General features: G+C 35.9%; 1 protein-coding gene across 1 annotated transcript; it reads right to left on the bottom strand.

Moving 5' to 3' along the window:
• Window positions 1-2,302: 2,302 nt before the first annotated feature.
• On the bottom strand, window positions 2,303-25,468 carry LOC104521585 (neurexin-1-like; the record flags this gene model as incomplete). Its single annotated transcript, XM_010163631.1, has 4 exons — window positions 25,092-25,468; window positions 24,371-24,561; window positions 8,054-8,227; window positions 2,303-2,422 (listed from the first exon to the last, which is right to left on the bottom strand). Coding segments are annotated over exons 1-4 (862 nt in total), but the record flags the coding sequence as incomplete, so codon positions are not given.
• Between the last annotated feature and the right edge of the window lie 912 nt (window positions 25,469-26,380).

Here is a 26,380-nt window from a genome sequence, read left to right as displayed (position 1 = left end):
CTGAGGTGAAATGTAAAACTCCTCACTAAAAGAAAGACATTGAAGTATCGGAGCATGTCCAAAGAAGAGCAAAGCTGGTGAAGGCCATAGAAACATGCTTACACGCATTGCTCAGGAACATGCCTAAATACTTCTGAAGAGAATGTGTTTTTCAGGAACAAGCAGGTGCTACTATTCCAGATCTGTCACTGGAATCTTTCTTCATGTGAAGGGAATTTATCTTACTTCAGTGTTGCAGAAGTTTAGCCTGTGTTGTGCAGCCTATAAAAGTTACTAAAAGCTGTGGTAACATTTCATCATTCCTTTTCCCATTATGCTCTTCCCAAACACAGCACAGAAGTTTAGGAGCATCTAGACGACACTGAGATTATGGCATCACTTGTCCTCCTTTCCCTCACATATACCATTACAAAAAATCTCTCGTTAGATTTGCTTTGCAGATTTTTAGTATCTGAACTAATTTGAGGACCCAAGATAAAGCAAGAAGCCAAACCTATTATATTTACCAGACTCTGCATCCTGTTACAAAACTTCCATATTTAGGATAAATTTGTATTTCATGTTTGTGATAGAATATTAAAAAAATATTTATCTGGGAAAAAAGGAGGCATTTTAGGCAGCCATGTACTAAGGGTACTCCTTTACCATCATCAGAAATAGTATATTGAGAGTTATCTGATTGTTTACAATGCAGTCCATAATACAAATGAGCCTGCACAGATTGGTAAGTATTTTTCTTACATGAGTTCATCAGTTCGCCAAATGTATGCAATAGCTGGAACTTGAAAAAATAATTCATAGGCTATTCCAGGTCCATACTAAGAAAAATTTATAGTTACTACTAAGAAAAATTTATAAACAGAGTTTTTCCTTTGCTAGATGTAGAATATATAACTTCTTATTCATAGTTTTTAGTTACTTTTGGAAGAACTCAAAGAACAGAGAAGAACAGAAATAACAACTTAGGAGTAAAATAGAAACAAATCATCTTCTCTTCTAGCAGACAGGGGACTGAAATCTAAAAAAAAAAAAAAAATGTGTATATATATGTTTAGCAGTATGACTAATCATTCACATTGTTGGGAAGGGCAAACTCATATACATAATGTAAACCCAAAACACTGCTCAAACTATCAAAAGTTTTCTGATGCCACATTTCATTTCTACCATGACAGCAACTGCAGAAAAATAGACTGAGATTAGTCCTTTCCATAGTTTTCAAACATGGTCAGAAGTAGAAAAGTGGAACTTTCATGACAATAATTAATGTCACTTTTACATATAATTCATTTTCTAGCCTTGTACTAGATACAATTTGAGCCAAAAGCTTTTCAGATTATATTTTTTCAGTTACTTTAGGGTTTGTCCAAGAAGGTACACCTTGCTGTAGAGTGGAGAACCAGAACAAGACATAAAAATCTTAAATGTTTGACTAGACAGTTATACAAACACTTTCTACCATCAGTCATTCATTCAGATAAATGTATACACATAGAAATAAAAAGGCCTAGCCTTATAGAAATTCCCTCTTAACATGGATATAAAAATGTGCAACATTTGGATATTTCAAATATGGTAAGTTAAAAAGAAAACTCAGTTGTTTGTTTTAATCAGTTACCATGGATCATTATGGCTCTTGCATTACTATTCCACTTTCACTGCATAAGTCTATTCAGATCAATACGGCTAGATTGGAATAAGTCTAGATTATGACATTTGTGAATCAGGTCCCTTATTTTTGACACATTTCCTAAAAGACCAGATGGTTAGTGTATGTTATGTAGTTTTATTCACATGAAATTTAAAAGAACTAAAATACTTGGCGTGCTTTTATTATAGGAATGCTTAGTGTGTCACCTAAAGAAACCTACAAAGGGAGATAATGAGTCTTGTCAACTGTTTCACAGTAATTATAGCTCTCATGATATAATGCTACAAAATTACAATATAGCTAAAGATAGCAAAATGTAAAAGGCTTTTTAAACAAGGGGAAAAAAACCCCAAACCTATTTGTAACATTTATGCAAGAGAAGGATTATTTCAAACAGATAAACGTCAACGTATTAAACATGTAATCAAGTGTAATAAAACCAAATTCTGTCAATGTTTGATACTGCACATTGTCCAAAATTTATACTGTATATTTTAGCTATGTTCTTCCCACAAGCTTTACAGTTTTTCACAAGGTTTGTCAGTTCATTTAAATACCTAATATTAAAATAATATAAAGCTTCAGACACTTGCTTCAAATATCGCCTTAGAGCTCTTGAGCGTTCAGATCAGCATTTTTTAGTGTACTTACGGTCATTGCATAACGGTCCACTAAAGGAGGTCATACTACAGTCACAACTGAATCCATCCCACTGCTGTAAGCACACTCCCTGGTTTGCGCATGAATCCTCTTGGCATGTTGTGCTGGGGCCTGATGAGAACACACAAAAAACGACTTGCACTTTGTCTTCCAAAGAAAGGTCTTTCTCACTGGATCACTTTAACAGGTTGCCAGCATCTCAAATCAAATGAGCAAGGATTTACCAGATAAAACACATAAAAACTTGCTGATTTTGTAGCAGCATGTAGTATTAAAAGGGTGGGTTTGCTTTAGTTTTAAGATTAATATGTCAAACACGTAAGAATGCACAAACCGAAGCAGAGCTATTGAAGGTATGGTGGGAATGTTAATTTTGTTGCAAGTTATTTGTTAATCTCATCTCAGAACATTAACTGGATAAAAGTTTTCTAAAAACTTCAGTATTAATTTTTCCTGTAAATACATTTGAACCAGCAAAGCCAAATGACACAGAAAGCAAAGCTCTGGGAGTGAAAGTAAAGAGTGGAAATAAAATGAAAAGCAAAACAAACCAAAATAATAAAATTAAGGTACAGTATACAATGTTTTAATCCCACAAATTATTTTAAATTATTTTGGTCTGAAATTAGGAGGAGTTTGGGATTCTTTGTCAGGAATTTTGGCAAGTACTGATCCACATGCTTCAGGGATCTCATGCAGGTTCCTTTTTTAAGGGGAAGTGCAGAAAATCAGACTACTAATGAACTGGCATGCCAAAACGTGACATATGCATGAAAAACAAAGCTACTCTATTTCTAGCAAATCATAACTAGACTACTGAAACAAAGAAATTTGAAAAGGAATGATCAAAGCACTAAAGCAATCACTATACAAACATATTCAAGACTGAAAGCCTTTATGCAAGCTATGCTGGAAAACGAAGGTTCATGTAAACCTATTGTTTTAGAGGTGTGAAAGATAAAATCTGAAACAAGGTAACACCTCAGTTCTGAAATATACAGAGCGTTTATCGCAGAAATCCAACTGTGCATTGAGGTTTCAGTCTTGTTTAATACACAGAGGGCTATCTACCTTGCAAATCAGCTTTCATCAATGCAACTTTGTCAGCAAAATAAAAAAGCAAAATATATTAAATGTTAGTAAGCAATATTGAAATGGCAGCAAACACAGGAAAAAACGTTCAGAGTAAAGTGCATGCTGCTGTTAAAGTGAGGAAGAAATGCCATATAATGCAAACAAATTAATGCTAATAGCCATAAATCTTCAGGCAAGCCAAAATAAGAAAGCAGTAATTTGCCAGTATTTTACTACAAATACAATGGTTAATTGAGCTGATGACATGTAATGAAGGAAAATTAAAAGGTTTTTTTGTTTTTTGTTGGTTTCCCCCCCCCCCCCCTCGGATAGATATGAATGCATTAGTAGAGTAAATGCATGACTGAATCCTGACTAGCCATTTGTCATGTTCAGATACACTGAATTCAGGAATAATTAGCACCATCATCCTCTCTGGTCTTTCTTTTTTCTAGCCCTTTCTTTGTGACTGGTGAATGAAGACTGAAATACAGACCATGAACTACAGAATACTATGAGCTCACACACATTTCATACTGACTTTTGACACTCTAAGGAAAAATTTGCTTCTGGGATTATAAACTTCTCCACAATTGCTTTGGAGAAGACACATCAATATCTACTTGAAACTCCTACTGCTAGTCATTGATGACAGGGCAAAACCAGTACAAGGATTATATAAATATCTTAAACCATCTTGTAGAGAGGAATCCACTTAACCCTTTCACATTACAGCTCCTTCAGAGATCTCAGTGTTGGATTTTCTTTTAATTTGCCAGTATTTCAGAAAAACCCTTATCAATATGATTTAAGTCAGTTCAATGGCCACTTGCTTTAAAAGGCACTGCTCTAGCACATCTCTGAACCAGGGTCTGAACAGTCACTAGTGCAATTAAGAATGAGGGTAATGTACTCTGCATCCCTGTTTTAGTAAAACTATTAATGGTTCTATTTTATCATGTTCTAATAATAATAATAATTATTATTATTATTACTCATAAGTGATGGCCTGCAGTAGGCATAAATAGGATAGTGATTTCCTATTCTTTGGAGTTTTGAGCCCAGAAGTTTAAACATTTGGGCATTACATCACCCTGGGGATTATAATGACAGAATCCCGTAGCTGACAAGACAAGACACATTTTTTTCTCACCAGATTCTGCTACTCAGAAACTTTACAAAAATGAAGTGAAAATATCTGTAGGTGTTTAAATGTTATATATGCATGCATTTATTTACACTTTAGTTATGCAATGTTAAATTTCCTCATCTTTGTAAAAGTGGAGCAAAAGTCACAAGGACTTAAAAGTACATAAACTGCAGGTCCCTGCAGGCACATTAAAAAGTGCATGTTAAAACACACATTTGGAAACACTACAGATAGAATCTTGTTATAAAGCAGGGTATTTTGCTTTTTATGAAATTGTTTCTTAGCACTTTTGGCTTATCTATAGTAGTCGATATTTAAAAATGGCCATTAAGACTCACATACATCTAAGAATTTCTTGTAGTAAAAGTACATTTTTTAAAAAAAATTAAAGAACAAAGGAGGACTGTTTAATGTCTGTAAATATTATAATATCTACCATAACAGGTTCATTTTTTCCTATATATATTACAGAACTAAGCTATTTAGTAAAAATACTGCAATACACTCTTCTCAAGCACTCACCTTTTGATTCACATTCTATTTAAATATTCTAATTTATTCAGTCCTCACTGAATAATTTCGCTTCAGACTTTTTTAATTGACTGGATTTGGTCTCATTTACATTTGTCTTGTGTGAGAGCTTACATGCTGTGTATTACACAAAAAGTATTATTAAGTAGCATGTACAAAGTTTTACTATATGTTGCAAAAATAAATTCCCCGTCACCACCAAGAGCCTTCACATATGTTAATACTTTGAAACTTTTTCATACGGTTTATTTAATATATATATTATATTATATATGCACATGCATGCACACAGTGCATTTTCCTCCTAAATATATTAAAAGTATTTTTTATCATTCCGTAATTTCTATAATTCTGCTTTATGTAAAGTGTGAAAATAAAGTACAATGGATTTGACTAGAGAAAAACAGGGCTGATGCTCACAACCTGGCTCTGGGGTTTGCTGTTAACAATTTGAAGAGCTAGTTAGCATATTTATGTTTCTAGCTGTTAGTTTCTATCTGTTTTAGACATTGAAAATTTGTCAACAAGGTGGATTCAGCAAAGTGTACATTATATTCAATGTTCAGTGGTAGAGAACAGAAATATCTATTTGCCTGTGGCTGGAACTTTAAAATACAAGCCTTACAACTTGCCACACCAATCACATGTGTGGGTTTGCAAAAAAATGTTTCAAAGAAAGAATTTTTAACATGCACTTATGGCAGGAAAGTTATTCAGAAATATCAGTCTTTTAAGACCAAAATCCTAACAGATAAAATTAATTAGTAATACATCATGGCTTCACAGTTTGACAGAAGAGAGAAAAAAGAGCTTTCACCTCAGGGTTTTTTTTTTTTTTGGTGGGGAATTCAATCCCATAAAATTCTGAAGAACATAAAATCTAAGTGCTTCACTTCTCAGGAATGATTTTGCAGCAGGCTGATGGTCTTAACAAAGGACATATACACACCAGTACAGCCAGTTGTCTTGGACCGAGAATGGCGGTGACTAGTATTTATTTGTTTTAAATGACTTCTGTTGCTGTGTGTCTTGAGGTCTTTGGACTCAACATCTCAGGGAACTTACAGAGCTTACACATCCCTCTGCAGTGTGAGATAGATGCAAAATTGCTCAGCTCTGTAAAGGTGGAGACAGTTGTGTCTGTACACAGCAGCAGAGCTATGGGCAGCTTGAGGCATACAAGAGAGTTCTAGGACGTGGCTAAATTTGCAAGTGACTTAAATCATATTTTAGGTGTCAGAACACTTTTTTGTACATCTGATCCATGGTCTGAAGACAAGAGATTGACAGATGGGCCAGACAGGAAGACCTGAAGTAATCAAGTGAGATGGAAGAGTGAACTTTCAAGGGCTAAGTAGAAAAGTTGGAAAGGAATATTTCATTCCATGCTATTAAAGATTTCCTTCTGTGAACAAAGGACTTCTGGTGAGGCAGTTCTCTGGGAGCCAGGAAGCACATCTGGTTTAACCATTTTGATTGTATCAGATGATTTTGGTGTTGGAAAAAGCTGACTGTCCACCAAAAAGGACAATATTTGTATGGCCTTTATTAAATTGTTTGCAGCTTTATTAAACTCACTGATAGCTGAGTTGTGTCACTGGTTTAAAAGGTGAACTTGCGCTCTAGGCTTGTGGCAATATTTCTTTGAAGTACATAAAATTCATTTAGAAAATTACATAATTTCAAAGGAAGCTATGAAATGCATAATGGAATTAAGGTGTACTTTGACTCTCTGAAGGGATGGTGCAGGCATGGAACTTGCTAACATCATTCAGAAAGTAGAATCTAATTTTCTAAACTCAGTGACAAACTAATTTGTACATATTTTTCCATTTGTTATAGAAATAGACACTAAAGCTACAGAAAAATAAGTTGTGAATTTTACATATTTCTATGTGCTATCAATAGAATTTGTACTGTTATCTAAAGGTAGCAGGTAAAGAACAAAAAAGTTCCACCTGTACAAATGTACTGTAGGCAGAATAAAAGAGGAGAGAAAAATTATCCACTGAAAGCTTTATCTCATGAAGCTTGAGGAAACCCCCCAGGTCTGCTTGGATTTTTTACAATGTCTATTTGCAAATTTAACAAACCTGATACCAAAAATCTTTGAAATTCCAACCTGAAATTCTACAGTATCATTTACACATGTTTCTGTCAGAGAAGAATGGCACTTGACAGAGGGAAGAACACAAAATTGAACATAAAATTCAGAATTATGTGAATAAAATATATATGCAGGGACACAGAATTTATTTAAATTATTCAATAAATCATAGTAAAAATAATGTGGGATTAAATGACAGCTGGAAAAATAGCTCAAGATTAACACCCCTAAATTACAAATACACCTCTTCTAATTTTGTTCTTACTTAAATTCCATTATATTCCAGATGAGTCAATAAAGACTAAAAATGTGAGATAAAACATATTTGGTTGTTACTGATTTCAGATAGGAAGGCTCATGACAACACAAATCTCAGCGGTGAGCAAAAATAGAGAAGATGGAAGATTGATCTCAAATAGTTTCATAAATTAGCCTTGAATTAATCAACTAAAAATGTCTGCTTTAAAAATGGAATTAATTAGCTAATGTCTCAGCATTAGCTAATGCTTAAGTGTTATGAAGATATAAAGGACTTCATCGAAGCTAATTGTTATTGTTTCTATTGTTAATTAAGATACATCAGAAGTAAACAAAATACATGCAAAACATCTTGCCACTGGAGAAAGATGGAACGTACATTAAATATTTAAGAAGATAACTCATGTACTCAGATCAATCTCTGTGCTGTAGGGCAGGTACACACTTGTCTGCATAATACTAAAAAAATTGCATCCTTTATATAAGAAAGGGTCAAACGCTTCAATTAGAAGCAAGTAAAATATAATCTATCCACGTATGGAATGTATACATCAACAAAACTCTACAGAATTCAGACAATACTTTCACTATGATATTAAAAAAATATCAGCATATTTAATACCTTCACATCCTCTTTCTATTTGCCCATTGCAGAAGAGAGCATCTGAGATTAGATCAGGGAGCCGTCCATTCAAGTCAACTGATGCAAGACAGCCTTGGAACCCCTCTTTTGCATGCACCAGTTTTGGCAAGGACTTATACATCTCTTTAGCCACTCCTCCAATATACAAATCACCTGTTAAGGAGAAACAAATATTAGATAAAACCCTGTAGAATCTTTGACCTTCTCGATCTTCTGGCCTTTTTATGCTGAATAACAGGTATCTTGGAAAAACATTCTTCAAAATAAATGTAGGAGAAAACACTGATAGCTTATATGATGTGAAAAGACATTGCAGGACTATAATTTTTCAAATGCATACGTAGACTTCACATTTGCATGACTAATTACTTAGAAGTACCTGGACATGTTATTTATGGGTCAGCTCATATATACAGGAAATATGCATCTATTTCACAGAGGAGGGTTCAGTCACAGAATTTACATCTAGACATGCATCTACCACTGATGCATAACGTTAGCATAATCAGGGAACCTGACCACACATCATCCCAATTATGGATCCAGCAGACTGAGAAAAAAGGCAATAAGTGGAGCACCAAGATCCACTTAAAGTCCATACATCCAGAATCATCTGTTTAAAAGCACGTAAAGAAATAAAGGATTTAGGGACACATCTAAGGAGAATCTTAGGGATACCATTGTTAAGCAGTGAAATGGGTGATTCTCCCCATGAAAATTCATACCCTGTGTCAGTCATGTGGGAACAGAGGGAGTTAGATGCCTTTAAAATGGCAATTTGCACACTGAACAAACAGAATTTTATTGCCAAAAATAATTCTGATGACAGTCACTATTACAAACAGCTCTTTTTGATGAACCTCAGGCAACTTACTCAGGACTGAAAGCTAATGCTTTTCTCCCTTTTCATGATTCATAGCACTGAGACTAACTTTGCAAGGACATAACTATCACTTTTCTCTTACATACCAAGGGAGGGGATGCTTTTTTGGTTTACAACAATTACAGGCTGTGCCTTTCTTTCATGTGTTTGATATCTCTGGCAGGCATAACAGTGATCTTTCAAACTAACATATCCTACCTCCCTAAAGTGTGCCTTATGTGTCAGACTATAGGTTTAACTAGGTGTGTTCCATACCTGTTGCTGAAGAAATGAATCTGAGCTTTGCTTGTCCAGAGAGGGGAAGTAGGCTCAGTGTGAACAGAGTCCTAGCTAAAAGGCTTTAGTCCCTCTCCTGGCAGGCAAGAAGCTTGATTCTTTCAGTTACAGACAGAAAGGAATAAAACCATGTTTCCTACATCTTGCACGAGTCTACCATCCTGCTCTGTTATCCTCTAACTCAGAAAAACCAGCTGTCTTTGCAAACTTGGTGGGAATGCTCTGAGCATGCCTCCAGGCAAGCCCCTTTAGGCACACAGGAGTAGGACCAGGTGAGCTTCTGAGAATTATTGAACCTGTTTGAAGGAAGGTGCTTATAGGAATCCAATTCTCAAGCATCACCCAGTATCAAAATTGCTACCCTACCCTATACATTAAATCCTTGTTGATAACATGTTTTGTGCTATTACAAATTTTCAATAGATGATCCGAATATACTTTCTAATCTCTAGTGTGTCCCCCACCCTGGATGACTTTGGAGCCTAGGCTAAAGTATGCACCAAAGAGTGTTTCTGCATAACTTAAAAAAGCAAAATTGTTCATTTCCCAAGTGTTTACCAAGCTTTGTAGACAGATTTTATAGCAACAGAACTCAGAAGGTACTAGCTATCATCACTACCCCATGTGGCTAATTTTAATCTCCCTCTTATCAGTATAAGACACAGTCACACCTTTTCCTGGTTCTGGCATACTTGCTTGTTTGCAAGGGAGTGCAATTTAGTGTTGTTTGCAATGGTTTACAGCTTGCCTGCAAGGAAATGGCCTGAAACAAACAAATGTCTATCAGACTGAAAAATTTTTAGTCACTGCATACCAGCTCTAAAACTCAACTGGTTTTGATTTAGTGAAATGGAGATAAAAAGCTTAGGAACATGCATATTATTAATCTCATAAGCCATCCAACCAAAAGTTTTAGTAACCATTATAACATCAGGTACTAAGAAACCTCAAGCTTTTTCCATTCCACATAAGCATTTTGAAAAATAAGATATTGCTTTCCTCTACAGAGCTTTGAGGTACAGTATAAATCTCAGAAGCATGATATCAGACAAAACAGATTAAAATATGGTGATCCATATGTTTGCACAAATGGGATGTAATTCATTCATAGCAGAAAAACTTCTGTATTTTTCAGCCAGCTGAGCTGGAAACAAAGTCAAAACTTTTGCTACATGATAAAGGTTCTTTACCTTTTTCTCAGGTGGAACACCTACGAAGTAAAACCCTTCCAGGATTCCTGACATTCTGTACCTTCAGTCATTGTCAACTTGGAATAGAGAGATAATTCATCTCAACTGATTCCAATGAACTTAAAAGAGAGAAACTCTAGAGACCAATACTAAAAAAAGTCACACCTATGCTAAAATAATTAAACTTGGTCTACTGGACATGACACATGCAAGCTCTTTTTAAACCTCCCGACATGCATATTTGTCCATACAACCATTTTTATTCTGTGGTTGGTTAAACCTTTAAAACTGCAAACTTTCAAATCGATCCCCTGCTAATTCCCATGATCCATCCCTCAAGCATATTGAGATTGTTATATGCAGTCATATAGCAATTGTCAGTTATGATTAATGGCTAGTAGAAGTCCAGGTCAGTGTGCCAACATATGAACCTGAACTCAGAATATTTACCCTGGAATATTACTCAGAATATATACACTGGAATATTTTCAAAGAGGTATTATATGGGCAGAAGTATCATACATTAAGTTGAGTCGAAATAAACTGTAACTACTGTTTATTTACAGTTCCTTAAGACTATTGTTAATTAGAACTGATCATTATATACTATTGAAGATACAGTTTCCAAAGACGTGTTCTGGGCAATATTTTAACTTTGTTAATGTTCCAAATAACTTGAGTTCTGCTTCTCGCTAGCTAATGCACTACACTTATACCTATCAAATGTATTGAGCAGCCATACTGACTACCAGATTTCACTTTTCATAAAGTATATACAAGTGGTTTTATATGATCATGGGCTAAACCTTTCCCAGATTTAATATCAAGTGTGGATTGAGTTTGCTGCTGATGGCATAAAAACACACTTTCTGTCAGAGACAAAATGTTACTAAAGGATAAACTTTGGAATGAAAATTTTTTCACTTGGTTATTTTTTCATATCTGCCATCACAAATGTTTTGTACAGCTACTTTTAAGTTAATCACATGCTTCATTTTCACATCCATGTCAATGAAGAAGTGGTTTCTTACAAAACTCAACCATTAGAAATTCAGACAAGACAATTGCAGAAAACATTAATGAATATATTTGTATATTGAACCTGCATTAACATAGGGCCAGAGAAGATAAAGCTTGCTTCTGCTCCCACTAAAAGAGGTCAGAGGACTCAACACAGTATGATACAAATTCTCAGATTTTCTCCTCTTTTTCACTTCTGTAAGTACAGCTTTATTACTGGCAGTGTTACACGATCTAGAACAGGATTAATCCCTTGTTGTGTATTCGCCTACTTACTCTTATGAATTACAGGTAAGTTATTTCATTAATTAAGGTATCACAGTTCATCAGACAAATAGTATGAGATCACTATGAGTTTAGACACTATCTAAACTTGTTGCAGCCAAAATTCAATACTAACGCAATACTGTTACCGCTGAAAATGCGTGACCATTTCAGGAGTTGTTGTCAATGGTAAATGCAATTCTATTTCTTTCTTTCAACAGATGAGTATTTTTTAAAGTACATATAGAAAGGGATATACTTGTATTAGAGTGCTAACCATAGTTTCTGGATCTAAAGTTTAGCTATTACTTTTCGTGTATGTATTTTCTTCTGAAGTTTATTTTGATTTTTAAATGTATTCCTGAAAAAGTCTCAATTTTTTTCATAACCATCCTGACTTTTCTTAATTTATAAAGGAAAATAATCAATTTATATAAAATATATCAAGTAGCATAAACAAAGTATCATAAAGAAATGGGTGAAGAAATAGAGTGCTCCAAGATTTCTTTCCGATGTCTAGACAACCTTCAAATAAAGCACTGTATTTGAGAGCAGGTACTCCTTAATCTCACAACTTTCTTCTTTCTTATATTAGAAGTCACTACACAGAGTTACCCCCTTTTACTTAGAGAGGGAGCATAAATTCCTCTCTTAATTTTTCTGAGGCCAAAAAAAAAAAAAAAAGCTACAGTGCTTCTCACTGGCACGTTCTTTACAGGTCAGATGACTGATTGGAAGGCAGCACATTCAGAGCTATATCTATAAATTACGGCAATAATAGTACTGGTCAGTTATATCATAAGCACTGATAAAAGAGTTTAGTGGGTTTAATTTATATCTTTTACAGGTAATAAAGACCTTAATTTATTCCAACAGGAGCTTTCCTATTCACACCTATGTATCTCTTTTTTGACTTAGACCTGATTTGTGCTTTGAGGAATAAGTGAATTTAACACACAAACAAATTGATAGCTAATAAAGGAATCCAACTTTTCAATGTATTCATTACTGAAATCACACTTAGGAAAAAACACACAGAACCACACAACAGTGAGTCACACACAACTGTTGGTGAAACAAATACTGCCAAATTCTTCTGTAATAACTCATTTTTTTTTATCCCAAGTCTCTACATTTCTTCAAAATAGAATTTTGCAAATGCTAAACCAAATAAATGTAAAATAGAAACTGAAGATGCTGTTCTACTTATTTATTTTCTGAACAAGTAACAGAAGGACAGAATCATAGAATGGTTTGGGTTGGAAAGGACCCTAAAGATCATCCAGTTCCAACCCCACTGCCATCAGCAGGGACACCTTCCACTAGACCAGGTCACTCAAAGCCTCATCCAACCTGGCCTTAAAACACTTCCAGGGAGGGGTCATCCACAACTTCTCTGGGCAACCTGTGCCAGTGTCTGACCACCCTCACAGGAAAGAATTTCTTCCTAATATCTAATCTAAACCTACCCTCTTCTAGTTTAAACCCATTACATCTTGTTCTATCACTCCCTGCCACTGTAAAAAGTCCCTCCCCAGCTTTCTTGTAGGCCCCCTTCAGATATTGGAAGGCCTTTATAAGATCTCCCCAGAGTCTTCTCTTCTCCAGGCTGAACAGCCCCAACTCTCTCAGCCTGTCCTCATAGGAGACATGCTCCAGTCCTCTGATCATCCTTGTGGCCTACTCTGGACTTGTTCTAATAGGTCCATGTCTTTCTTGTGTTGGGGGCTCCAGAACTGGACACAGTACTCCAGGTGGGGCCTTACAAGAGCAGAGTAAAAGGGGAGAATCACCTCCCTTGACCTGCTGCCCACGCTTCTCTTCATGCAGCCCAGGATAGTTATTGGCCTTCTGGGCTGCAAGCGCACATTGCTCGCTCACGTTCAGCTTCTCATCCACCACCACTCCCAAGTCCTTCTCTTCAGAGCTAGTCTCAATCCACTCATTGCCCAGCCTGTATTTATGTTTGGGATTGCAAACTGTCTTACTATTTAGTATCTTACTATTTAGCACTACTGACATTGCGGATGCATCATCCCATAGACTTTTGTCTTTTCCTGATTCAGGTCCACACCCAAGAATTTTCATGTGATATGTACTGGTGGCAAAAATTATCAATTTAATTTAACAATTACTATTGTCTTCAAGCACTAGTAGAGAAAGCATTATTATCCACACATTTATAATGGTAACGAGAACATGTAAATACTGCTCAGGGGATAAGTAGTTTAACCAAGGTATAGTTAGGCTTCTTACTCTCCAAAATCTATACATGTTGTTGTACACATCTGATGTTCATTTCTTCAACATCATTCTTGACAAGAAATGAATGCTATTCATTCAAATACAGTTCCATGTATGAATGAAAACAAAAATGAGGAAATAAAACATTAGAAGGAATTGTGTCTTGGCTTTTTCATAATGCATAAAGACAATATCCGTGGAATGTTTTCATATGGCTGCACAAAGCCAACTACAAATCCACCACTCTCTCCAAAAGCAGACATTCTGTCCCTCTATGATTTGTTGTGCTGCTGGTTTCAACTGTACTTTCAACTATTCTCCTAATTTCATTTTAATTTTTAGAAGAAATTTCTCTGTCTTGTTTCTAACGTCACATTGTACTAGATCACTACTACAGCTAGGAATGAGTGCTTCTGCAATGTACTAGAGCAGTATTCGTCCCCAGGAAAGAAGACAGCTAGCCTTGGCATAACATGGTGGGTTCTGAAAGAACAACAGGCATCTCTACAATTCCTTTACATGACATATGAAAACACAAAGGAACATCTGTCTGTGGTAAAGCTGAGGCATCAGGTACACTTTTCTCCAAATACACTATTTTAAAATGATCAAGCATATAACAGTTTCTTCCCTCAGGCAGGCAAAGAGGAATGAAGACTGTAAAGATCGAGAAATACCATAGGGAAAGTCTAATCTCAAAAGAAAAAAGTGCTCACTTTCAAGTCCTTCATAAAACAGATGATTTGCTGTTAAAAGATTAATAAAAATAGCTTTGTAGTATCTTAATAGATGCACAATGAAGTACCAGGTGGAACTCAACATAACCCACACAACCCCAGCTCATGGCATTTTTGAGGCAACAGAAATGTGAAGATGAATTACAGAATCACAGTCATAGTGGTTGGAAAAGACCTTTAAGATCATCAAGTCCAACCATAAACCTAACACTAACAATTCTACCTCTATACTATGTCGCTAACCGCACTTTGTCTACCCATCTTTTAAATACCACTCTCACATAAGCTGAATATGTACTGACTTAAACACAATAGACAAGATCCTGATCTTGAATCAAAGGATACTGTCTCTAATGAAAATATCAGGTAGGCATCTAGATACCTTTGACATTCAATGAAATATAGGAGCTTACTTGTCCTTAATGACCTCCCCTCTCCAACATACAGAAGCACCTACCTACCATTTACTTTGTTCAATAGGCATAGCAGAGCGGTGACTTTTCTTTCAGATGTGGGGTTTAAACATACACTTTAGAAAAGGAATTGTGCCTGAACAGCAGATGAGGTGATTCTAGAGTCTGTCCTCACTTTTATTATTAATGATTAAAAGTTTATTATTTGTTCCATATAAAAAAATATCTGATCCTTTAAAAATGTTTATGAAATACAGTTGTTCTTTTATAAATATATCAAGAAGCCTGCTGGGATCATAACACGATAATAAATTGAAAGATAGTTGACAAAGACTTAAATGATACATCCACACAGCTTCTGCAGCCCATACGCTCCAGCATATGGCTTTTCAAATCTCCCTTTACAGCAGACAATATACACTTGTTGCACATTCACAGGTCTATTTGTTGCTAGAGCCAAGCATGACTGAATTTTGTCTATCACTTGCAAGGGCTCTTGAGGGAAGACACGAACATGTAAACTTAGTGTTTTATGCCCACTTATTCACTTCAAAGAATCCATTCTGTAGCTTCAGTATTGATTTGTGGTTGAAGTGTTTTGGGTTTGCTGTGATTTTTTTTTTTTATTTTTTTTTAAGAAAAGGAGGCTTTTCAAATATTATTCCTGTTTGAGTGATGAATTCCATCACTTTCAGACTCTCTCTCACCTAAGAAGGTTAAGGGCAGATGGTTTACTTGTCCAGGCTCTGCTAAGTTATGTGTCCTTTCAAATACTTTGGGCAAGAGGCAGTTGTATGATGTGACAGGTGGTGCCTACCATCTTTCAAATTCCATGTACTGATAACCAAGCAAGGCAAAAAGATTACAGGCAAAAAAAAAAAGAATTTATGGGTTAGCAAGTCATTCTTTTGGAAAGGAATATAGAAACTGATTTTTTTCAGCCCAGTTCTACACTGCATTCAGTATCTTCCCTGAATATTCCATTAAAGTTATTCAAAAAAAGAAACCACCAGCAGTGAAATGCTGGCAGTGTGGGTTTTCTTTAGTCATTGCTATTAGCACATAGGACATATTGTAGTTAATTTTTAAGAGAATTTAACTTTGAAGATATTTCCTCCCTTGGCTGATACTTGTTCTTTTTACAGTTTCATTGTAGTACTACACCCTCGTCCACATTGACAGAAAAAAAGGCAGTGAGGATTAAGACGTACAAGAGAGAATTCATAGTTGAAAAGTGCACCAGAAAGAGCGCCTTACAGATTTATCTTGCCAACAGAGTCTAGGGTATTCCACACTGGAGATATACCTGCTGTTCTACCTTTCTCCAAGTCTCCTGATTCCAACACACTACTCATGACCATGCTGCTCTCATAACTGCACTGAAGACTTCTTGCATTTGATATAAATATACTTCTGTCCAGAAAATTCTTCTCATGCTGTTGCTGTGCTGCTCACTGTTTTACATCTCAGATCTGCTGAATGTGCTGTCAGCTTCTGCATTCACCTCTTGGTGCTCAGTTTTCATTCCTGTTATACTTTGTGGCTCTATTCAGAACAGCTCAATGCTTACACAAATATGCCCATATTTCACAAGCAAGTAAAGCTGTATGGTGCACAGTGTGTGTGTGCGTGTGTGTCGGGGGGTGGGCAACAGCAACAACTCAACAATGTCCTTAGTGCGCATCTAAGTTTTCGATAGAAAAAAGTGGATACTGGAAAGGTCAGCACTCAAGTCTGAACATTCCCCTAGATTTCTACAGGTTAAAATGCACCATTTCCCCAGCAATCCCATTCTCAAATGACAAGAAACAGTTACACAAAAACATTTAACATTTTCTTGACAATAACAATTCTCAGATTCCCAGTCACTTTATGTGGGCTCAGTACTGGGGCCAGCTGTTTAATATCTTTATCAATGATCTGAACAAGGGAATAGAGTGCAACCTCAGTAAGTCTGCAGATGACACAATGTTGGGCAGGAGTGTTGATCTGCTTGAGGATAGGAAGTCTCTACACTGGACAGGCTGGATTGATGGGCTGAGGCCACCTGTATGAGGTTTGACAAGGCCAAGTACTGGGTCCTGCATTTGGGTCACAACAACCCCATGCAATGCTACAGGCTTGGGGCAGAGTGCCTGGAGAGCTGCCCAGCAGAAAAAGACTTGGGGGTGTTGCTCAACAGCCAGCTGAATATGAGCCAGCAGTGTACACAGGTGGCCAAGGTGGCCAATGGCATCATGGTTTGTATAAGAAACAGCGTGGTCAGCAGGACCAGGGAAGTGATCATCCCCCTGTACTCAGCACTGGTGAGGCCACACCTCGAGTGCTGTATTCAGTTTTGGGTCCCTCATAACAAGAAGGGCACTGAGGCCTTGGAGCCTGTCCAAAGAAGGGCAACAAATGAGTTGATCTGGAGAACAAGCCCTGTGAGGAGTGGGTGAGGGAACTGGGTTTGTTTAGTCTAAAAAAAGGCGGCTCAGGGAAGACCTTATCGCTCTCTACAACTACCCGAAAGGAGGGTGTAGCGAGGTGGGTGTTGGTTTCTTCTCCCAAGAAACATGTGACAGGACAAGATGAAACAGCCTCAAGTTGCACCATGGGAGGTTTAGATTGGATATTAGGAAAAATTTATTCACTGAAAGGGTTATCAAGCACTGGAACAGGCTGCCCAGGGAAGTAGTTGAGCCACCAACCCTGGTAGTACTTAAAAGACTTGTAGACGTAGTGCTTGGGGAAATGGTTTAGTGGTTGACTTGGCAGTGTTAGATTTATGGTTGGACTTGATCTTAAAGGTCTTTTCCAACCTAAATTATTCCATGATTCTATGATTTCTCTTTCTTTTTTTTCCCCCCAAAGACTAGATGGAGAGCACTGGCATTGAGGAAGATTAAAGATTTAAAACCAAAGCAGTCTGTTTGTCCAATGGGCTGTGAGGAAAGTTGGTGATGCATGTTAAATGATAAATAATAAAATCTAATTGCCATATAAATGTGTGTGGTAATCCATCTCTCATAGAACTGATGCTATGCCAATTACTCTATATGAGGGGGATAGTTGTGGTGGAGAGGTGAGGTATTCAAGCACATCGAATGTCCTTAATTTCTTGCCTATTTTGACCACTTTTGTACATTGTATACACTTGAAAAACAGACAAAAAAATCTAACGAAGCAGATGTTTTTATAGCATAGTATACTCAGATTTCCCTTCCTACTGATATTCTTCTGAAATCGTTTACTCAATTCTCTGCTTCAATAGCCAACACATGCTCTTAGCAGAGCTTGTTTTACAAACAGTGAGGAATTCTACACATAAAGCTACCAAAAAGCTGAGAGGTTAAATGTTTTCATTTTGAATGCAAAAAATGCAGGTTTGCAGAGGGAAACTTTTTATCTAATATTACCAACTTCTTGATGAAGACTATCACCTCCAGACTCTGAGGATATTACACAAAGCAGCTCTTTTACAAAAAAGGACTGCTCAGTCAGAATACCAAGATCCATGGAGATGGCGCTGTCATACCCATGGCAGCATATTTTGAAAACAAGTTTAGGACATATGTCTAGGCTGGGGGGTGGGGAGGAGTGGTACTAGGATTCAGCAGAATGAATTTGTCCTAAATATCCAGATTTTTTGTTAAGTTTTAAAAGCATACCTATTTCTTATATTACCCTAAGCATAGCTTTACTTAGTATTCCAGAAGGGATTGAAAGAAATTCCACAATCAGCAACATTAATAACCTGCATGCCAAACAATTGTAGAAATGTAAGCAAATCTATGCATTTGTATGTGTGTAAGGGACTGAAAAGAGGAGAGAAGTAGAAAGCAAAAAGTTTCCCTCACCACAGGGTGCTCTGAGACTACTGCAATGTTGTTGACTTCACAGAGCTCAGCACAAACACTAGAATATTTTCTTTAAGTTTTATTTAATCCATAAGTACTGGAATATATTTTTAATTTTTTTCCCCCATCTCATAATTTTGGAAATCTGGATACAATTTCTGAAGGCTTAGCATTGCTAAAATTATTTTCACAGCCTGGTAGACAATACTGCTGTTTAGAAGCAGTATGTGACAAGTTGCAAAGAAAGGAGGATAAAGGAACCTGCATTAGACCAGGTTGTCCAATCTCCTATTGTTAATCTGTCTGTATATCTTTCTACACAGGAACTCTCAAAGAAGAGCTCTCAGTTTTAAGATACTTATTTTTCATCTGTACAGAGGCTGCTTTCCCAACACTATCAGAAAGACAACAGCTGCACTTGCCCTTGTCTACTCCAACAGGTCACATCAGGAAGATCTATTTACTGTTGACAGTATTTGGAACTCTGCATTTGGAATGCAATGTTATTTCTGCATGAAGAGTTCACAGCCCACTGGCAAGGTCATTGAAATTAGCACATGCATGTTTATTTGAGAAATTTAAGCATTGATATTCATTCATTTGTACAAATTTGAGTTTTTTATATAAAATACTTTTTTGTGCTTCTTAAATCTTTGTTTCTTAGTAATAAAAATATAGTGGATCACTGGCATTGGTAGAGATCTTGTAATGTAGAGAACAACATATAATGCAGCAACAATAATAGGCTCAATATAAAGCAACAGGGACAAATATTATACAAAATTTAAAAAATTTCAATTTCCATTGCTGGAACAAGAAATCCTCTTTACAGTCAAGATTAATTTAGCTCAGTTTTTCATAGCATGAATAACCTACTTTGACAGGTAAATGAAATATCAATAGATTAAGTGACTATTACAAATCATCAATGAATTTGCCAGGCTAGTAGATCTACTGATAATTTAGTTAATTGCATTAAAAGTTTACAAGGATGAATTAATTGCCAAGTGAGTCTTTATGTACATGGAAGAAGTACATTTAAAGTGCATTTGTAAAACCACTGACGTGACACCAGACATTAATATGATTACTTTTATTTCAGATGCTTCAGACTAGGCTGTTTTCACACTACAAGAGAAAGCAGCAAATGAAAAGGCAAACACATATAGCAACAACACCCATGTCTCACAAAGGAATAGAGTAAGCCAGAGGCCAATGAGGAGCTACAGAAATAAACCAGAGAAGAGATCCAGAATGGATTTTTAAATCCAAGAAGTATGTTCTAATATGAATAGCTTTTTTTTTTGAGGATGCAGTGACATAACAGCACAGGAATAACATATTACTTAAAATGGACTCAAATCATCATTTGAGAAGGCCATGTGGAAGAGAAAAACAGAATGACACAAACTGAAAGTATTGATGTCAGTTCAAAAAAGCACATCTTAAAGATGCATGAAATGCTGCACAGGCAGGAAAAAAAAAATCAAACCATGAATTTTGAGTTGAGTAGATATTTTTTTTTTGTGATGGTAATTTCCTTTTAAAAAGAAAATATAGTTATCCCAGTATCAAAATTAGGATGGCTGCAGTTCATCCTGGAGGGTATTGCATAGCTAGAAAGTTTGGAATAGGATGGGATACTGAAGTACTGAAACTACCAACTCCTAGAAAAGTTTGTAACTATTTATTATTAGATCTAAAATATTAACTTTTCATTTTGTGAGAATGCGTTATTTCAACTTTTCATCTCAATTTATAAAATATCAAAATGCTAAAATATTTTAATTTTCCAAAGGATAATAATTCTGAGTGGATTCCTGTAGGTTTTTTATGTTTGTTGTTTAAAGAAAGGGGGTGAAAACATTGGGGATTAAAATAGTACCTGTATGTACAGAAGAGAAGCAAAAGAAACCACTAGTAGGTATGTGGATGCAAAGTCATGCTTGAGGATGTTTTTCCTCCTCAAAAGTAGATCATATGTCTTCAAATATTTATGAAAAAAAAAAAAATCTGACAGAACTCCAATTTCCCACACCACAGGAAGAAAATGTGGAGACATTACAGATGATGTAATACCTACAGTTTGAACAAAGGAGACATTTTTCTTTGGCAACAGGAAGAAATAAGAACACAAGTCAAATTCCACTTTCACTTCTGTTTTTGTGCCCCTTCAAGGCTACTTGGGCCCCTCAAGACCATAAGAGCACAGCACCAAGCACAGCAAGCAAGAATTCCCATCCACCCAACTATTTCTCTCTGTGAAGGCTCTGATGCATAGCCATGCTAACCAACTGAGCTATACTGAAAGCAGGACAGGGAATCTGTTTGTGACATATGCAAAAGAAAATCTGCTGTGCAACTGTATATTGGCAAGCTTGACCTGCATTGCCTTTGCAGTTAAGACTTACTTCTCTTCATGGGTTATCTGCTAGAACTGCACCCAAGTACACTGTGCTAATTTTCTCTACTAGGAAAAATAACACAGTTCTTGGAATCCAAGCACAGCACTATTTTCACTCATTTATTTGCCTCCAATTTATAATTTACTCATTTAATTACAGAAATAATTAAGCTGGAGTATTTAACATAAGCATTTCCACAGATACCCACTCCTACCCACTGAAATTGTACCAGAGGCTATGCAGGGAACCCATACCTGTAATAACGGACTGTCTACATTACATAGCCAAATCCTACACCCAAAAGAAAACACAGTGGACATTCTCTCCCATATTTTTATGGCAACTGCCTGCTTTCCCAGACAACCGACATCCTGTGCAGTCTCTACAACACAATCTCTGTCATATCTGAACACTGAAATAACTGTATTTGCAAAAAACTGCATATATTGAATTATCTTTCCAGAATTAGCTTAGATTTCAGTATCTGAAATCTGGTAACTCTACAATTACTCAGAAAGGCTGCAGATTCTTTATTATCTGTACACATTTATATTTTACCTAATGCTAACTCTGGTTAAATGAAACTATTGATATCACTAGCAGAAAGTATAATTTTGAATTTGCTTTTTTTACTAGGACTAAAATAATATAGGACAATGAATTAACCATAGTTGCTTGTATCAATAAAGTCTACAGACTGTTTACAGCATAACGGAGATGTGTCACCATAAGAAACACTGACATAAAACAGAAAAGAACAAGCTACAGGAAAGCCTTTCAACTTAGTACAAAGGAAGGAAAAATAATAATGAATGACATTTTTTTCCTCCTTTATAGCTTGCTGGCTAAAATATATCAAAGCTTGAACTCCCCCAAAAATCCAAGAAAAATTCTCATGATATATGCTGGGCCATATTTAAGGAAGCTGATTGAGCAAAATATAATAAATACAGTAAAAAAAAAAAAACAAAAAAAAAAACAAACAAACACAGTAACATGAGAAGACAGAGGTTGAGGACCTGTGTATGCTGGACCATTTTGAGAAAGATGCTTGCTATGTATTACTGTACTGAATATGTCAGGCTTGTTATTCTTTTTCTAGTCACATTTCCTGGGTGGTGAATTACAGAAAATCAGCATCTAATACAATTCACCTTCCTCGCTTCAAATCAGTGTTTTTTTCTACTGGCATTCAAGGTTAGCAAATGCACCAGCTATGGGTACAGTTTTACTTCAAAAAGATAAAGCAAAAGTAGAATTTTCAAAGTGGAGAAAACAAAGGAATGTTGGATTTTGTAGGTTATCCTCGCTGATGAGCTCTATGAAGGCACTAAGCATTGCATTTAGTGAAATAACAGTGCCCTCTAGTGCCTTCAGTAAGCACTTTCTTCAAACTTTTTTTTCCCTTAAATAAAGCAACGTATCAAACCACATTCATTTTGAAAAAGACGTAGAATAAAATGATTGTGTTAACTTAGTTATCAGTTCTTAACAGGATTGTTTTTCCTACTCATGTCTAATTAATATACTGGGAAAAAAAACCCCAAACAGATTAAATACATATGCATAAGTAGTACTTACTGCAAAAAATGAAAGGGTAAGGTGGATGCTTTCTCTAAAACATCAAAAATACCATTTAAAATATTACATCAGCTCAATAAAAATTGACTATATTTGCAAGAATGCAAAAATGAGAAAGAACATGGCACAAATTGCAAATACAATTTTGAGAATGGAGCAAAAACCATCCAAAAAGCTTTAATTTAGAAGACAAGCAGTTCTGATAGACACTTATTGAAGATTATGCCATATCAAGATACAGTTTTCACAGTCTTTCTTACAATCTTAATAGCACTTTCAAGTGAAGCAAACATGTAAAATCTCAGAAAATCCAGAATAATTGTGAAGGTCAGCTCATTATCTGTAACTCAGAGATAGTTAAAAGAAAATCCAGCAAGGAATAAGCTCTAATGGAATATTAATATCTACTTTGAACATCCTGGTGTCTGAAATATTAAATTTTCTTTATCTGTTATGAAATTTTGTTTTTCCTAACCAGAACTTTTATAAAAACTGTTAAAATACACAATAATGTTTTCACATGACCAGAACATATTTTCTTATGGCTGATTAGATAGGAAGTGTTGAAAAAGTATCCTTATACATCCTTTTAAAAAAGATATTTTCCTCTGATGCAAATCAGCTTTTCAGAAGCCCATCCTTACAACTAATTACTATTACTTACAAATATACATATGTATCAGTTTGGTTTATAAAAAAAGGGATCACAAGAACCTAGCTACACCTACAAAATGTAGGTCGAGACCTATAGAACAAAGCTTACCCCACCCTGTAACTGAAATTAAACCACATTACATATTTAGGTGAGTATATGTTTATGATTCAATACATCTAGCTACTTGAATTTATAAATGAATTCATTGGAGGACTGCCACATAAAATCTTACTTACAAGATATTTTGTGATATCAAAATACTGCATAGTATTTATTTTCCCAACAAAACAGCTTTTATATGGAATACTGAACAGTAGTGAACAGGTCAAAACATTCCCCAGTTCTCTAACATAACAATCACCAGTTCTGCAAAGGCTTTGAAGTCATACTGTAAATCTTGAGCTGTGGTTTCTGCATGCCATTTACATAACTTATGTTCATGTAAAAATCAATCCTTTCTCATAGACATTTTAGATCTCCTTTAGTTCCCCAATTATCTTTGGTATATATGGGTCACTCTGTGTTCTTAACATTTCCTACTTTTCCTCCCCCCCCCGTAGCATTTTCACACATTTAAAGTAGTACCTGCCTGTGCAGAACTACTACTAAACTCACATTGTCAGGCTAACATAAAGAAGATGTAATATCTTGTGATCGTATTAATTATAAAATAAAACATTTCATATAGTATTACAAAATTATACTGTATTCTATATACATTATTTATTCAGGTTATCATTCTATAATAACTCTCACTGTAGGTTATACAGGAATTACTGTACTTACTTTTGAGATCTAAATTTCTGGCTCCTGCTGTGCTCTGTGTTGTGATTTTAGTGTCAATCTTTACAGTGTGGAGATTGTTGGTATCCCTTGATATCATCACATTATGCCACTGATTGTCATTCAGAGGTTTATTAGAACTTCCTTTGATGAGATTTGCACCATTTCCCAAGTCAAACACATAGTGTAAATATCTATGAAAAAAGAAAAAAATTGGAAAAGTTTCCTTTTTCTTTACATAGCAAGGGGGCACTAATTAATATGTCTAATATTTCCTATTTCCTTGTACTCCTCAGTAGTGCTGGTAAAACTGGAAGACAAGAATGAATGCCAAATGAAGAGGCAACCTTAATTTAGAGAAATCAACATTTGTTTATATGAGCCAAGACGCAGTCCCAAGTTTGTGGAAAGTAACAAGCACTCCATGTACTGACACATGCGTACATACATAGAGAGAAACAAGAGGAAGGCTACAAACTAGTAATTCTTTGTGATAAACACTACAGCAGTTATATCTATTATTTACTTTTTGTATTTTTTAAGCACCTAGCTTCATCTGAAGGAAAAAGTCACAGTAAAGTATATGAAGTTTAACATGAAGAAATATTAATCAATCATATCTGTCCAGTCAGATAAAGATTTGTATCCTAAACTTTCCTTTGTATGTCTCCTGTATAAACATTTTGATCAGACTGGTTTTGTCACTATGCTAATCCATACATACCCTTTTACTAATTCAACCACAATGAAATCATTCCCATCGCCACTGTTATAAAGTATCAATCCATCCAGAGAGGTTGTTTTGAACTGGAAAAAAAGGTGCATAGATGTATATGCTTGTAGCGTGGCCAATGCAACATAACTTGCTTTTGTTTTAAAGGTTACAGGGTCTGCTATGATGTTCCTGAACCCAAATCTCGCATTTAGCTCACAATAATCGATGTCTCCATTTTTACATAAATCAATGTATGCCATGCCATTAAATGTAAGACTTTGCAGATGCCCAATGAAATTAGAAGGCACAGAAGACAGGTAGCGCCGTTCAGTTATTATTCCTGTTTCTATGTTGTGGAATTCCAGTCGTGTGTGATCACCAGCCATTTGACCTTTAAACAGTAACAAGAAAACACATATTAGCATCTGAAATGGGAGATCAAAAAGCACATCATGTGATTAAGTATCTGCATTAATTTCAGACTTGTCAGAATGCACAAGGCCAATTCTTGGCTCCAAAGACGATTCTTCTAAATTCATCAACTACTGGTAAACATCTGGGAGCCTTTCCACTGAGTTCAGAATGTTTGGATAAGTCCAACAGCAAGATTTCTAAACAGAAGCACAATACCACAGTATATCAAACTGCTAATGAAAGCCCTCATTTTGACTATGCTTAACCGGACGTGGTTTTAGTATAAGCAAGTACAATTAATTATCACAACATGAAGAATACAAAAGCAAATCTCAGAGCTAGAACTACAATGTTCGAGTTTCATGAAAGACAAGCAAAAGTGTTTGGGATATTGCTCTATGTTTTTTGCTTAAAAGTGCATGATTTGGCAAGAGGAAAGAAGAATTCTCATTTAAGCCATTTTAGGTACATTAATACTGGCCCTGCTGCAAAAACCTGGGCTGCAAGGGTGGACAGAGCCTTCCTTGAAAGCAAGTAGCTTTGTACTGCAGGGATAAACCATGGGAGAAAGGGACAGAGCCCAAGAGAGTGACAAAGTAGAAAGCCTACAGCAAGGGTGCATGCCAGTGTCTTGCAATCCTGAAAATAGCAAGGGAAATGATCACATCAGAAAGGTGGCCAAAACCAAGCCTCACAGCTACTTTTGAGTCTTTCTTCCAAGGACACCTGCTCAGCAGAAAGCCTGAAATTTGCTGACTGTAGAGCTAATCTGAAGGAAAAGATGAACGCTGCCAGGGTACACTGCATACAGGTCAGGTAAGTTTTTAAGCTAGTTATTAAATACCTTACTCTGCACATCAAAAATGTGTCCACCGAAGAGTTCT

This window comes from Antrostomus carolinensis, unplaced genomic scaffold (assembly GCF_000700745.2).
Source record: "Antrostomus carolinensis isolate BGI_N321 unplaced genomic scaffold, ASM70074v2 scaffold20692, whole genome shotgun sequence".
NCBI classification, from domain to species: Eukaryota; Metazoa; Chordata; class Aves; order Caprimulgiformes; family Caprimulgidae; genus Antrostomus; species Antrostomus carolinensis.
The sequence above is the reverse complement of the archived record's forward strand: the minus strand, read 5'-3'. Positions and strand labels throughout refer to the sequence as shown.